The sequence below is a fragment of the Salvia splendens genome, chromosome 6, assembly GCF_004379255.2.
Source record: "Salvia splendens isolate huo1 chromosome 6, SspV2, whole genome shotgun sequence".
Taxonomy (NCBI): Eukaryota; Viridiplantae; Streptophyta; class Magnoliopsida; order Lamiales; family Lamiaceae; genus Salvia; species Salvia splendens.
The window spans coordinates 14520232-14536597 of NC_056037.1; the positions used below are offsets into that span (position 1 = coordinate 14520232).

The window sequence follows — 16366 nt, forward strand, 5'->3', positions numbered from 1 at the left end:
TTTGCAATCAAAAACACTGTTGGAATCTCACTGAAATACTTAAGCCATTTTTCAATCATATAATATAAAACACACATCAATTCAGGAGAAGAGGAAGCATTTTTTATCGCAGTTTTAAAACCAAGTGATATATACATGCAATGATCTAAAACACGAACAGTATTGCAATAATAAACACCTGATAATTCAACAGTCGCATTTTTGAAATATTTGAACAATTTAAATAAACTCACGCTATGATCCCAACAACTATGCGACAGATATAAATCAGAAACGGGATAGGTTCTAAAAAAATCACACAAAAAATCTTTATGCGTCAAAGTAGAATTCAGACAATCTTATGTCGAATTCCATCTATGAGACACATCCATGGTAAAATTCGTATATATTACCTTCTTTTGATGGCAATATTTCTTCCAAGCTTTGCCAATAGGCGGCTTTTAGTGGATTAATCTAACTGCAGTTCTAATAGGACTAACATGCTTTTGCCATAATTCAAGCGCATCTTGTACACATAAATTTAAAATATGACATATGCATCTTTGATGAAAATACTTACCACCAATAACCGGAGCACAAGCCGCAATCAAGTCATTAATACTTGCAGTGTTAGCAGTTGCATTATCAAAACCAATAGAAAATATCGTATTGCATAATTGAAATTCATTCAAAACTTGAATAATTAAAGAAGCAATTTCGGGTGCAGTGTGTGGTGTCTCAAATTCTCTAAAACCAATCAAACGCTTGTTCAAAGTCCAACTATTGTCCACAAAGTGAACCGTAATGCCCATGTATGAATGTCTATTAAAACAATCAGTCCATACATTTGAGCAATTGTTCACTTTGTGTCCCAAGTTGAGTAAATAACGTGATAATTCAACTTTTTTCTCCAAACATTGTCGAACGGTAGATCGTTGAACGGCCATTCGACCTACTCTTTTGACAGCTACGTTCAAACCACTTTGCATAGTAACATCAAATTTTTTGTTATCATAAACATTAAAAGGAAAATGCTTCATTGCAGCCCATCTAGTCATAACGTCAGCAAAATTTTTAGGATCATATTTAAAAAGATGCGTACCTGACGAACCTGAGCCACCGGGTTGGAAGTTTAGTTGGGTTTGGGTAGAGGCAGTGCCACATTCTACCGGATGCTTTGTCACCAAATGACGAAGGAGGGTGTCATATCCCCCACCACTCGCAAATTTGTAGACTTTATCACAATAGTTACAATATGCATGAAACGCCGATGTCTCTTCTTGAGAGAACGGATCATTAGGACTTGAAATTACCACCGGGACCTTCTTGTAGTGTTTAACAAAAATATCAGATTTCAATGCTTTTTTAGTGGGTGGAGGGGGAGCTCCGCATGTCCTCATTTCCGCTGGTGCTAGACGGAATACGAGAATGAGATCTATCATCATTGTTGTCCGAGTCCGACGATATAGACACATAGTACTCGTCATCTTGTTGTTGGGAACTACCACCGCCCCTCCCCCCACCTTGATGCAATTCAGCGAGTAGCATGATCATCCTATGATCTTCTTCTATCTATAAATATTATATAAGTTGAAGTTTTAATTAGGAACACAAATTTTTTTAAAAAAACTCAATCTTATGAAATTATGAATTGTAAAAATAATTTTATTTTTTAGAACTTACTTGCATGCGTTCAGCCGCCACTCGGGAAACCTCTTCCATAACTTCTCGACGACTAGGTCGCTTTGATCTTTGGGGACGACTACTTTGATCTTGGGCAATTCCTTTGCCCCGATCACCACATCCCGGTCCACCACGAAAAGAAGACATAATGCAAAATGAAAGTAGTATGAAATATGGAGTATTGAATAAATGGTAAATTACGAACACAACAACAAATATAGTAGTAAACAACTTGAGCAATTAGAGATAATGAGGATAGAGAATAGAGAAATTGAGATTGAGAAGGAAATCCTTGTTAACACAAGAATGTGGTGAGTAAAAATGATGGGAGAAGTGAAGTATTTATAGGAGTAAAATTGGAAGAAATAAAATGAAGAAATAAAATAAATAAATAAATTCAAATTTCAAATTTCAAATTTCGGTCGGTTTACCGCCTGAACCGGCGGTTTCGGACTGAACCGGCAGTTCAGTCCACAGTTTCTGACGGAAACCACCGGTTTTCAGGCCTATACACTGCCACCTGAAAAAGGTGTTGAACCGTCGGAAACTGGCGGTTCAAACCGGCGGTATACGTCAGAAACCACCGGTTTTCGGCAGAAACCTTCGGTTTCTGACGTAAACCGCCGGTTTTTCTGCACACCTAGCCTGAAAACCTACGCCCTAGCCGGAATCCTACCGTTGGAACCGCTGAACCGCCGATTTTGAACCGCCGGTTACGATTTTCACTTTTTTTGAACCTGAACCGGCCCGCTTGAACTGCCGAACCGCCATCCAGTTCGAACTGCCGGCGCCGGTTCCGGTTTGTGAACCGGTGGTCCGATTCGGTTTGTGCACGTCTATAGTTCAATCTATGTTTTTGTCCCCATAGGAAAACGACCTTGAAGCTGCACTAAGTCTTTAACCATACCTTATCAAGAATATAAGTAATTCCCAACTCACTAATATATCTATTTGTCACTTTTCAAAGTATGACCAATCAATGAAACATTAAATCTCTAGCAATATATATATGTCCAAATAGCATTAAAGCCATGTCATATAATTCAGGAACTAGAATGGGACCTGGTCGCACACAATTTTTATTTTAGTGGTGTAATATGTTTGTGTATAAAAACAAATTATAAGGGCTTGTTGTCTATATAGGTAGGCTTAACTACATTTTTCTTCCACATTCCAAATCTTGGTTCATTTAAGACAGTTCTAAATCCGAACACCGTCCTATAAAGCTTTTGTTTTGTCCTAAACAAGCAATGAAGTCTGCCATATCTCTGCTTCTTCTTTCACTTCTCATCATTCATCAAGCTCAAGGTATGCTATCTCATTAATTTAATCGTCTCACTCGATTCTCGTTTCATGCTCGTAAATTTTACTATTTTTTTTATTTTATCATGCGCTGTGAAGGTATGGGAGTGATCAGAAAACTACTAATCACATCTCATGTTGCAACCATCTCTAACGATGCTAAGGTTAGTTAAAATAGAAATAGTTGTTATTTTTACGGAAATAGTATTAACTATAAATTTTTTGACCCCCTACCATAATTTATTATTTCTGCGTCCGTCACCGGCTAAAAACACATGAATTATATGTGCTTAGTTGTGTGCTCTTCCTTATCTTATCTTTTCCTTCAATGATTTTTGGTGATTCATGTAATGTACAGAATGAAAACACAATGAACACGGAAAAATCATCCACAGCTGAGCAAAGGCCGGCGGCCGGGGACGAGACATATCCGGGAATACTAGACATAGCCGGAATGGATTATTCTCAGGCAAGACGAAAACCTCCAATTCACAACTAAGCCTCATGAATTTTATGGGAGTAGATCTATGATTGTCTTGCAATAGACATAGGTAAATTAGCTAGACACCAATCTAATATCAATATATATGAGTGTGTGTTGTGTGTGTAGAACTATAAATTAATTATGATGCCATTTTTGGTTTTTGTGTAGAAACTGAGATTTTGTAAGTGAAAATGTGTTGTATGCATGATTCATATGCAAATTCCATTAAGCTAAAATGATATTATAGGCGCCACAAACTTTTTACATGAAATCTTGTATGTTTACTCATAATTAAATTTTAAAAGACAATTCAGTGTTTATATTAAACTACGAAACAAATGGAGTATATGATTTACATTAAACACAATTGATGTCATAATTTTCAGTTTCTTATTATAACATAAAAGGTTGAAAGTACCAAAGTTCTTGGGCATTCATTATATGGTGCATTTTATGATAAGTCGTACTGACTCGTACTCATTAGCTATATTTATGTAAGAGAAATAAAAGAGAAAAAATCAATTGCTAGGCATTATGAAGAGTCTACATTGGTACAATGCTACTTTTAATTAATTGGTGTTATGTACATTAAATTTTCTGCGCTCAAACAAAATGCATCCATTTTTTTGTATATATGATAGACGATTGTTGCATTAAATTGGGATCATCTTTCCGCAGCACCTATCATGTAGAAGGCATGAAGTAATGTAATACCACTATATATATGCAATAAATAATGGGGCTATCTTCTGCACATAATTAAACAATAAATACAGGTAAATTAAATGATATTCCCTCTGTCCTACAAGAATATGCACTATTTCCTTTTTAGTTCGTCCTACAAGAATATGCACTTTCTAATTTTGTAAACATTTTCACTCTAATAAGGTGGGTTCATTCTCCACTAACAATACTTTAATTACTTTCTCTCTACCTCTCTATTACTTTCCCAACTTTGTATTAAAACCTGTACCGAACACAAAGTGCATATTCTTTGGGGACGGAGGGAGTATGTATATATCATCATTGGACATGCGTTGTCCTTGTATTGGATGACAAGAAGCATTAAATGCATATGAATTGGTTGTCTAGACATTAGAACGTTTATCATTTCTCTATGTTGGGTCGATTTCTAATTGCGGTGCACCACAAAATTCATATATTATTGTAAATCAATAATGTAATATTGCTATTGTCAAATGTGTCATTTTAATTGTCAAATTAAATTTATTTAGGATATGAAATAGGAAGATGGTCGTTTTGAAGAAAGACATGGAGTAATTTTTATGGCCACTTCGACGGAAATGAATGCTTCTCAGTTCTCATATTAAATGCAAAAAACGTCAACAAAATACAATATTTAGCAAAAAAAATTATATTGCCGATATGAGACTTTTTTACAGTAGTCAACTAAATAATATTGACTAAATAATATTGATGTTAAGACCTACTACTCCCTCCGTTCACGAAAAATGGTCGCATTCTTTGGATTTCAAAGTATGCACTTAAAATATATGCATTCTCACCAGATATACACAGCTAAAAAAAACATACAGATTCCTAGTGTAAGACTGAAAAAAATGAGCAGAAGTATTAACAGAGGATGTTCTACTCATATTTTGATACAAGTTTTGGCAATTCTGTCTTTCCTTGCTCTGATTTACAACTCATTAACTAACTTCACTATCAACCACTATTGGAATCAGCAATGATCCCAGAGTATAAATGGAAAAGTGTTTCATCAAGGTAGATGGTCTTCAAGACCCATCTTATATAATAAATATGTACAAAACTAACCACTTTAAATGAATCTTAGCCCTCTGAGGAACCCAGGCTAACATCTCCCCTGCAGAGTGGGCACACACTGGTGCACCAGAGAGGAATCAGGCATTACAGTTGAAAAACTCTGAGATACATTCATAACAGGAAACGACAGAGTAAAAACAGACACCTATGTCCACACTCTCTAATAATTACATACCCGTGTATTTCTTTAAGCCATTTGTCCACACAGGACACATGACACTCATGATGGCATGGAAGAACTCGTATTTTGTCTCCTTCCTCATACTCAGCCAGGCATATATAACACCTGCATTGCAATTTCATCATATGCAGGAACAATCAGAAGGAAAGCTCCTGTCCAATAAAATATTCATTTGCCATGTTGGCCTAGAACATACTACTATCTGAACACTCTACAAATAAGGCTATGCTCTAATTCTTCACATGAAACTTTGAAACGGGATAAGTATCTATTAGACTTTGACAGGTGCAGTGCTCAACTATAGAGATATAATCAATGCCCTTTTGTTGTATACTCCCTCCGTCCGACAAGAATATGCACTTTCTAATTTTGGAAACTCTTCTCTCTCTAATAAGATGGGACCCATTCTCCACCAACAATACTTTATTTACTTTTTCTCTCTACCCCCTCTTACTTTACCAATTTTGCATTAAACCCCGTGCCGAACCCAAAGTGCATGTCTTTGGGGCCAGAGGAAGTACTATATAGGAGAGTAGTATATAGAATTATGTAATTGCAGTTAGGGGGGTAAGACATATTCCTCCAAAATATGAAAACCAATTATTTTTCCATCATGAGTTAAAATAAAACACGAAAGGCTAGGTATTTCATTCTTTTAGCTTTTGCGTTACATATTATTAATTTTCCTTGATAAAGAAAAGAAGAAACAAACACAACGCCCAGTACAGGAAATTTTCCCCTTTCTACATTAGAAGAACATTGCAAAAGGTAGGAGAAAACATACTGTGATACATCATCTGCGGATTCCAAATTTTCTGACTTCCCATGTGTCTTCACCAGAAAAGAATCAACAACTGATTCTGGAGCAGGAAGTGAGGCCACTGACAAGGAAAGTGACAGTGGCTGTTGATGAATTTGATCAAGTACCTGTTAGCCAATGTAACCATTATGTCAATAAATAGATAAATCAGAATGATGTGAACTGCAAATACGAGGTACTGAACAACAATTGAGTCAGTTACTTTTTGTAACATCTCAAACTTAATTTTTTACTCCACATGTTTGTAAAAATAATTGTCAAGAAAAATTGGGAAACATACACCATATGCTTAATCAACTGGATCAGTTAATTCTCAGATCCATAAAGCCTGATTTCAATTAGAGGCCAAGGTTCAGAGAATGTGGTAGTTCAATGGATTTGCAATATGAAGTGGCCTATAACCTTTAACATGGCTTCCTACTGCATCACTGTCACTGTCACTGTCACAATCTACAACTCCCTTGTTCCGATGGTTCATCATCCATTACCCATGATCTCATAAGGAGGTGCAAGTTAATAAATGAATTCTCCTAAAAGCACACATCAAATATTGGCCCATAAAATTTATATCCCCACATTCGAAATTCTTCGAGGCAAGGTTACAGTTGATATGAAAATTAAAAATTAATCCAAAATGTTCTTGATTTGGAAAACCAAAGTTAAAAAATTAACATGTACCAGGTGTAGTTTGTTCTTGTCTGCAAAATTCTTACATAAATAACAAAAATCATCAAATAGTTATCCCTTTATGCCAGTAACTAAATTTCTATTGTATGCTCAACCAGTGATGTTAGGGTCGCGGGGCGCACCGGGTCGATGAGGTGAAAATTCGGGTCGCGGGTCGATGAGTCGACGCGGTCGAGAGACCCACGAATCTAGGCTTATTTTTTTGCCTTTTAATATTAAATCAAATAATATATTGCTCTAATGTTTATAATATATCAAATAATATAAATGTAGATGTAATTCATGTGAATAGAGGTAAAGTGGAAAATAGAAATTATCAAAAATATCAAAACAATTCATAAGTCATAACACAAAATAAATAATTGAAACCATTGTCTGAAAATATCAAAAGAAAGGAATATATGAAGGGTGGCAGCAAAAGATCTTTGAACCGAATTCTAAAGTGTAGAAAGTAGGTTTGAAAAGTTTGATGTGGTGCATGCATATATATAGAGAATTGAGATTGAGAAAGTCAGAAAACGTGTGATATATTTGAGAAAATAAGAGAGCAGATTTTTAGGTAAGTTTTACTTTTATATTATGTTTATTTTAGTAAAAACAAATCAGCATCGAAGGGAAAGATTTACATAAAAAAGATTTAGGGATTTATCTTAAAACATGACTGCACAGCATGTGTTTGGGCGACCCAGCCGACACACTCGACCCAGGCGACCCAGCAGCGACCCTGTATCTCGATCAACCCACCCATGTTGGGGCGGTGATGGTCTCGACCCAGGCGACCTGGGCGACCCGAGCGACCCGAACGACATTTTGACAACACTGTGCTCAACTATGCTTATACATGTTATGCACCATAAGAGCATACATTACATGTTTGAATATTACATGAACTAGAACGAATAAGATTACCTCGAACAATGCTTCTGCCAGCATAACTATCCGAGAAATGCCAGTACGTGGACCAGATTCTTCAGCTAATGAACTGGTTTGGCACAAGCATGACCCATTAGCATGTACTCCCCGAGGACAAGCTGGGGGTGGATAATCTGTTGAATCAAGAGTACCACCATGGCTATCCCAGAGCTGTACGAAACAATCAATTATAACTAGCGTCACTAGCCTACCCAAATACAGAACCAAACGACATTATGATATTCTCAGAGGCACCACATGAGCTAAATTGACACATTGGTCCCTAAAGAATGCTAATAATTGGAAGAAATAAAATTATTAAATCAGTAAGATAACTAGATAAAGGAAGAAAAAACCGCCTATCGCTCCATACATTTTCAATTTTCAAATATCCCCAGAAAATCGAAATGCAAATTTTAGAAAGAGTTGTACCTCAAGTCTGGGGTTCAAATAATGATCATTAGCGCCTGGAGATCTACTTCCACGAGAATCTAAATCTCCTACAAACTCATCATCAATAAAACCACCACTAAAACTGAGCAGCTGTCTGTCTGGAGATCTCAAATGATCAGAACCAGAAGATGAAAACAAAAATCTTCTGGAATCTGCAAGCCTCCTAGAACTGCGTCTTGAAAATGCATCCCAAAATAATCTTCTACTACTCCTTCTGGTCTCATGGCTGCTTATTTCAGCAGAACTAACAGGCAAAGTATTGGATGTACTCACCATGTCGACATGAAGTAGATTCTCATCTTGTCTAATCTGTTCCCATTCCAAATCTTGTGGTGTTGCCTCCTGATGAATATTGTCTCTCAATAAATGGAAATCCACAGATGAATCAGAAACCAAAGAGGCTCCAAAGTCCGAACTAGAGTAATTGATTTCCGAAGAAACATTATTTTCAACTGAAACTTCATCCAAAAAAGATTCTTGAAGAGCATCACAATATACACCGCTTGAGTTATTGAATCCTTGACCAATTCGAGAAGTGTCACCTTTCATGTTGCAATTTATGGCATTCATATTATCAATACTGGACATTTCATTTCCAGATACAAAAATGGGAGACGGTTGGCCTCCATAGGAACTACTAGCAGTTCCATCACATGTTTTGCTGTCAATGGATTGACAAGAAGGAACCAACTCCCTACTTTTAGACACCCACTTCGCTCTATCAGTAGGATCATCATGGCTTGCACCCAAAAATCTTCCAGGTGAGACCACTCTTCCACTTTTGATACTGATCAGGTCATCTCCATTTTCCTCTGACAAATCCGAATTTCTTATTGGGAATTTCAACTTTTTTCTACGAACATGTTCTGCAGAATTTACCAGTAATTCAGCTGGATAATCTTCCATCTACAGAGAAAAAAAATGGCAAGCCATGGAATTAACACCTAATTTACCTACTCCTGTCAACACACGCATAAAACACATTCAAGTGAATAGATGAGCTATAAGCATTCCCGGTCGCATATGAAAGAATAAACCCTGAGATAACCATTTAACTGAAGCTCAGAAGAGAATTAGAAATGATCATATAATTTCATGAATAAAAAATTCACAGCCCTTTTTCTGACTCAGGTTAAAAACTAAATGATCCATGGCAACACTGTCAAATCAGAACCCTCAAAAAGGGGCTTTCCCCAATTAAAAGCTTTAACCTAACCTAATACTTTTCGGAAATGGGGGAAATTGATGAAAATATGCCTAGAAAGAGTGCAAATCCTAATTTAATTAGCATCCTATAGAAAAATCAATGCACAGTTGATACCTGGGTGGAAGAGGCGCCGCAGATGAGGAGGGAGGAGATAGAGCGCCTCATGGTGGGGCGGCCGGGCCGAGAATGGGAGGTCGAGCTCGTTCGGCTGATGCTCGATCCCATCTGGTGATGATTCTTCTCCGTTTCTCTTCCTCTCCAGCCAAAGAGAAAAAGGTAAGAGGTGTGGGGTGTGGGGAATGGCGAGGAAAGAAGGCTCAACAAAAATGGTGATGATGAGAATCACAATAATGGAGGCTTTCTGCCGTTTACTATCTATGCTCATTTCATTTTATATTATGTTTGTTTATTTATTTATTTAAATTGTGAAACTTAACCAGATATATTATATCCTTTCAAAACAAGAAATTTCAATTTTTTGAATTATGAGTGAAATCGATAATAATGTGATAGCCGCCGAATGGTCTCGGTTGAAAAAATAAAAATAAAATCTTGAATACCAATAGCATTAATATTCACCTCCAAAACATTAATTTAGTAAGGGTTCGTTGTAATCTCTTATCCAGCCTTTTCTTGGCTTCTCTAGCCGCCGTATCAAGCTTCTCAACACCACGCGCCGCCCACGTTCCTCTCCTATTTTGTCATAAAATTTTTTTTATAGTAGTAGTAGTAGTAGTAGAAAAGAGCAAGAGTAATTTTGATTTGATTCAGAGCTGTACCTCAGAAGAGTGTTGGTGTTTGGTTGCATATAGACCTGAAAAAGGGCGCCGGAAAGAGGCGTCGCCGCCGTTTGTTAAATGAAATTTCCTTGCGTTTCCGTCTTGAAGAACGCCGGCCATCTTTAAAAAGCCGGGGAAGTTCCGATTTGTTTATTTAGTTCGTAGGTATAATGAATGGGGAGAATAATACGAGTGTATGTGTATGTATATGTATATGTATTTAACATTTCAAAGTTTCTCACGCGTTCCCTCATTTCTGGAAACGGGACCAATTTTTCTTTAGTTAAGTAGTACGTATCTGTTATTTTTCCTTTTTCACTTGGAAAAACAAAAAGCGGCGAATTGAGAAATATATAGTCTAAAGTAAATTATAGGACTTAAATTAATTTTTGCACGTAAATAAATGCAGCATATATCATAATAAAAGAGTCTTACTATATTCTACTATTGAATTTATAGTTATACTCCATTTGTTCCATAATAGTGGAGACTTTTTTTGACATGGAGATTAAGAAAAAAGTGTTTAATAAAGTATGAGAAAAGGAAAAGTAAGAGAGAGGAAAAATGTTGACTTTTACTAAAAAAAAGTAAAATGACTCCACTACTATAGAACCTACTAAAATGACAAAATGACTCTACTACTATGGAACAAAGGGTACTATAATAGTCATTTTCCCACCAGTGTCAAAACCTACTGCATTTGATGAGTTATTACATCACATAAGATATGATTGCCGCTGAAAAATAATAATGATGTGATTACAAAATCCTTAGAACTAATATATGGTTATCCATCTCATTTTATAATATACATTAAAAATATTTAAATTAAAGAAATCAATAGTTAAAAAAGTGGGAAAAAATCGAGATCAATTGGGTGCGGGTTGCCAACAACGGTATAGATACCCAAGTCGCATATCGAGTATACCTGTCTTGATGGCTGGATGGGTATCAAGATGGAGGGATTGGAGAAAATCAGGTGCAAGTACCCGTTTCGTCTGACCTACATGAGTTGAAGCCTCTCACAGAATATGCAGCTAAGCGAATTAATTTTGGAAATAATTTTTCTTGCTACATTTTCAATTTCATTCAATAATTCAATTACATTGATTAAAATTTTCCACATATATTCCTTCACATCAGTATCAAGTCATTATTTATCTATGAATGCAATAGACGATGCAACACGTTTAGAACATCCACAATGGGCACACTATACTCTGTCAAGTCGGCATTTTATCCTCCACCTCATTCACCTGCAATGGAGCGTCCTATAGAAGGATATGGCCGAGAATGTATTGGGAGGGCTATCCTCCGCCCCATTAGGGATACTCTTATTAAATAAAGTAGTGAATAAGCAAATTAATATGTGAATTTAAAAGTTCAATTTTAAGTGGTGAAATAAGCAAATTAATATCTGAATTTAGAACTTCAATTTTAAGTGGTGAAATAAGGTAGTCAACATCTCGATTTACAAGTTCATTTTAAGAATAAGTAACATCAATACGTCGATTTAGACCTTCAATTTTAAGCTCGTGACCTATTAGAGCATGATTCGAGAGATATGGAATCCCAAATGGAATTAATAGTAAAGAAAATTAAGGTCATTCTTATATAGTTAATTACATTATCTTACTTAAATTATAAGTTTCAGTATATACTCCCCCGTCCTTAAAAAATAAGGATATTTGGAATGATATGAGATTAATGCACAATTAGTAAAATAATGAAGATAAAAAAAAAGATAGTTAAAATAATGTTAATGGATAATGAGACTCATATTATTTTTAGTGTTTAATGGTGGATCATATAAATTATAAATAATTTGATATTTATGAATAATGAGTTTAGAAGAACTTTTTATAAATGAAAATGAAATATTTCTATGAGACAGATGAAAAAAGAAAGCATCTTTATTTTTATAGGAAATTTGAAATATTGTTTGTTATATCTACTTAATGCTATATAGCCTATAATATTATTTGGCGTGATATTGAAGCCCTAAAAAATGAAATATCTGATGAATGATTATATCCTAGAAACCAAAAGATGCAAATCGTAATACCCAATACATTACATACACCATTATTCCTAACACGGTTTGGATAAGTTCGAAACCATTAAAAGGCCCACGCACGATGTATACGCGGACAGCCTGAGGTCCTTTTAGTCATTTCACACTCTTAATACCTGCAGTATAAATATCAACGCCCTCACTTCACACACACTCAATCTCTCTGCGCTACTAATGAAGGACGATTTTAACCCTCCGTCTCCCCCTTAAGCACAAGCTCAAGGAATCTCTCTGCTTCTCCTGCTGCTTCGGCCGTCGAGACGACAGCCACTTCCCCCTCCACCACTCTCCGCCGTCCCCGTCCGACGACAACCCCGCGGTGGTCTGGATCAAAGCTAAAGGACCGCACGACCACTCGCTATCGGAGATCAAGGACAAGTGCCGCACGATTCTAGGGCTTCCGGGGGCTAAGCATAAGAGGCAGGTCTCCGTCGAATTCCGCTACGATCCGTTGAGTTACGCCATGAATTTCGAGGACGGATTTGATTGCGACGATGAGGCGCCGTTGCGGAATTTCTCCGCCCGATTGCCGCCGTCGCCCCTGGTGTCTTCCACCCTTGGTGGAATCCGTTTGGCGTTACTGTTAAATTAAACGGAAACTATTTGGGGTTGTTACGGTTTTGGATGTGAATATACTCATTTCTTTCAGTTTTGTAATTTCTTGAAATTAACGACTGCGAATTAAATTGGTGAATTTCTTCTCAATATTTTAGATGAAAAAATCCTCAATTTGTTTTTGTTAGGCTATAGTAAAAATTGCTATGCTTATCAAAATAATCTTTATGGAAATATTTTTCCCTGCCAAATTAATAATATTGTACTCCATATCCGATCCAAATAAAATTTTAGCTCAATTTAAGGGCGTGTTTACTTTCTTAATGCCAGGAAATGAATTCAATTCTTTATAGAATGAAGGCTAAAATTGATCCTGAACATATGCTCGTGTTTATTTTCTTAATGCCATAAAATGAATTCAATTCTTTATAGAGTGAAGGCTAAAATTGGTCCTGAACATATGCTCATTTTACGAGTTTGGTCCTAAATTATATTTTTAAAATTTTTGCATCCTGAACATTTCAAATCAGATTACAATTGTTCATGGACTAACTGTTTCGTTAGTCTTTAACGGTTAACTGATTTAACCCGATTTTGACCAAATTAGACTGTTAGTTATAATTTTTTACTCCCTAATTATTTTCTTAATAATTTTAATAAATATTCATTTAAAATATGGTGGTGGCGGTGGTGCCGGAAAATAACAAAGGTGAATTGCCATACTTTGATAAAGTGAGCCACCCCACTTCTTCACCAGCGGCGGCGAGCAACTACGATTACAAGTATTACCACTAGAAGAGTCGCAGCTCCGGCGCCGACACCTCCTCCGATGGCGGAGGAGTGATTCCTAGGCGGCAGTTTATTGCTTGAAGGAGCGTCGGATTTGGGCTGCCGAGATTCCCTCTATTGTCATTAATCTTGAAAATCTCCAATTCGTTCAAGATCGCATCGTAGAATTGAGGATTCGAAGCAGTGTAAGGATGCAAATTCAGCCAAAGATTCTGCTGCGGCGGACCGGTAGCGACGAACACCATAAAATCCTGGCGAATCGGAACTCCATTTCCGCCGGCCCAGGCGATCACATCCGCCGCCGCCGCAGTCTGATTGTTCAAGAAGATGGTGAAAACAATCTGATTCGTCTTATAAATATTGCCGCTTATCTCACATAAATGAAGCCTAACAAGGTATGAAAATCCAGAATCAATTTTGAAGAACCAAGTAAGATTTGAATTCCGATTCACAGGTAGATTCGGCCCCATTGATCTCCGTCGGCCTGGTTCCTGGCGGAGGGGTTGGGTCGGGTGGCTATGGCTGCGATGAGGCATAGGGAAAAGAGGAGAATATTCATTATATAAATATTCATTTAAAATTTGGTCAAAATCAGGATTAAACCCGTTGACTGTTAAAAACTAACGGAATAATTAGTTCATGACCAATTGTGATCCGATTTGAAATGTTCAGGATGCAAAAATTCAAAAGATAAAGTTTATGACCAAAATCATAAAATTAGCATATATTCAGGACCAATTTTAGCCTTTATTCTTCTTTATATTTTTCACTATTCGGTATGCAATAATTAACTAGGTGTCCCCCGCAAAAACGGCCAAGGCCTGCACTGTTCATAACAAATGATGTGATTCTATTTCTAGCCAAAAGGGTGGTTTTTAATTCTTTCATGGGAAATTAGATCCAGATTTAACATCAATTTCATCCTTACCTTTGGTTGATGATAGTGAATTCATCACAAATTTGTTGATGGTGGAACACATAAACAATAATTTAAAAAATAAGGTGAAAGGTTTCCATGAAGGGCGGTGGTGAAACTAAATTTTTTATGTTAGGGGGCCAACTTACTCTTCATGATTATGAGATATTTTGTCTTTCATTGTCACAAAAAACTAATGCAATCTAAGTGGGGACAACAAGAAAGATGGATAATATGTGCGAAATAACTTTAAAATTGAAAAAACTAATAATATTTAGGGATTTCGGCCCCTAATATCATAGAGGGTGTTTCCCACAAACTTTTAATTTAGCAAATAATATCCCAATTTTTTCTTGATATTTCCCAACAATGAAAAATTCAGACTATATTAATGGATTGAAGAACAATTTTGGAGGTCTACTTCAAGAAAAACTATCATCGAAGATTGAAGAACTTGAAGCTCTCGAAGTTGCTGTCGCGAAATAACGAAAAAAAATCAGTATCATGATATTGTTTGCCGTAATTTTTTCGCCGGTGGGAAATAACAAACTCGAGTAAAGTTTGTCATATTATTTATCAAATTCAATGTTTGAGGGAAAAAATTCAACTTTTTAAAAGTTCCAAGATATTATGGGTCAATATCCCTAATATTTATAAGATACATTTATGGATCTCTTAGAATTTTATGGAGCAAAAACTAAGAGCATCCGCAATGGCGCCCGTCCCGGTGGACGTCCGACCGGCGTGCCAGACGTCCGCGCGGGACGTCCGCCATTGTGCAAAGGTGACTCGAATACGGACGTCCGCTACGGACAACGGAGTTCCGCGGCGTTCCCGGGACGTCCGTCGCGACGTCCTTGCAGACGTCCGCCATTGGGTTGACCCCACGGACGTCGGCGCGGACGTCCCGATTATTTTATATTTTTTTCCAAAAATTCTATAAATACGGCTCGTTGAATTTCATTTCATTCACACCATTTGTATTAACGAGTATCTCTCTCTACGTTTCTTTTATATATCCAGAATGGCTGGTAGTGGTAGTGGTAGTGGTAGTGGTAGTGGTAGTGGTTTTGGTGCGGGTGGTAGGGGTGGGGGGTACGATGACATTATGAGGTGAATCCATGCACGTGTGCGGGAGGCAGCGAAGAGGAAGATACAGACGGCCTTGGCGCCGGCGGTACTTCGACCCATCCATCATCGATCTATAGTACCCCGGGACCACCTCGATGCACACCGTCGGTTGTACGAGGATTACTTCGCTCCGGAGCCACGATTTGGGGAGAACGTGTTCCGGAGACGTTTTAGGATGCATCGTCCGCTCTTTCTGCGTATCGTGGGCGCTTTAGAGAGTCAATACGGGTATTTCAGGGTGCGGGAGGATGCGGCTGGTAAACCCGGCCACACAGCAGATTCAGAAGTGCATTGCCACAATCAGGCAGCTGGCATATGGAGGCACGACCGACATGTTCGATGAGTACCTCCACATCGGCGAAACGACTGCCCGCGATTGCCTTAAGTATTTTTGTCAAGGCGTTAGAGAGATATTCGGGGATAGGTATATTCGGAAGCCTACCCCCAAAGATTGTCAGGCCCTGCTGGATATTCACGGGACTCAGCACGGGTTTCCGGGGATGCTAGGCAGCATAGATTGTATGCATTGGGAGTGGAAGAACCACCCCGCTGCCTGGAAAGGGGTGTACACTACAGGTTTCAAGGGCAAGAATCTCACGATGATCCTT

General features: G+C 37.4%; 1 protein-coding gene across 3 annotated transcripts; it reads right to left on the bottom strand.

Moving 5' to 3' along the window:
• Nucleotides 1–5022: 5022 nt before the first annotated feature.
• Nucleotides 5023–10455, bottom strand: LOC121807148 (E3 ubiquitin-protein ligase RLIM-like). 3 transcript variants are annotated; one of them, XM_042207351.1, is made up of 8 exons: nt 10294–10455; nt 9629–10207; nt 9261–9266; nt 8287–9173; nt 7852–8025; nt 6220–6362; nt 5430–5540; nt 5023–5312 (listed from the first exon to the last, which is right to left on the bottom strand). In XM_042207351.1, exons 2-8 carry the CDS (start codon nt 9897–9899, stop codon nt 5261–5263), a joined length of 1644 nt encoding a protein of 547 aa, XP_042063285.1. In that variant the 5' UTR covers nt 9900–10207; nt 10294–10455; the 3' UTR covers nt 5023–5260. The 3 variants fall into 3 exon arrangements, with proteins under 3 accessions (XP_042063285.1, XP_042063286.1, XP_042063287.1); XM_042207352.1 differs by lacking the exon at nt 9261–9266 and having other exon boundaries at nt 10294–10454; XM_042207353.1 differs by lacking the exons at nt 9261–9266; nt 10294–10455 and having other exon boundaries at nt 8287–9213; nt 9629–9878.
• Between the last annotated feature and the right edge of the window lie 5911 nt (nt 10456–16366).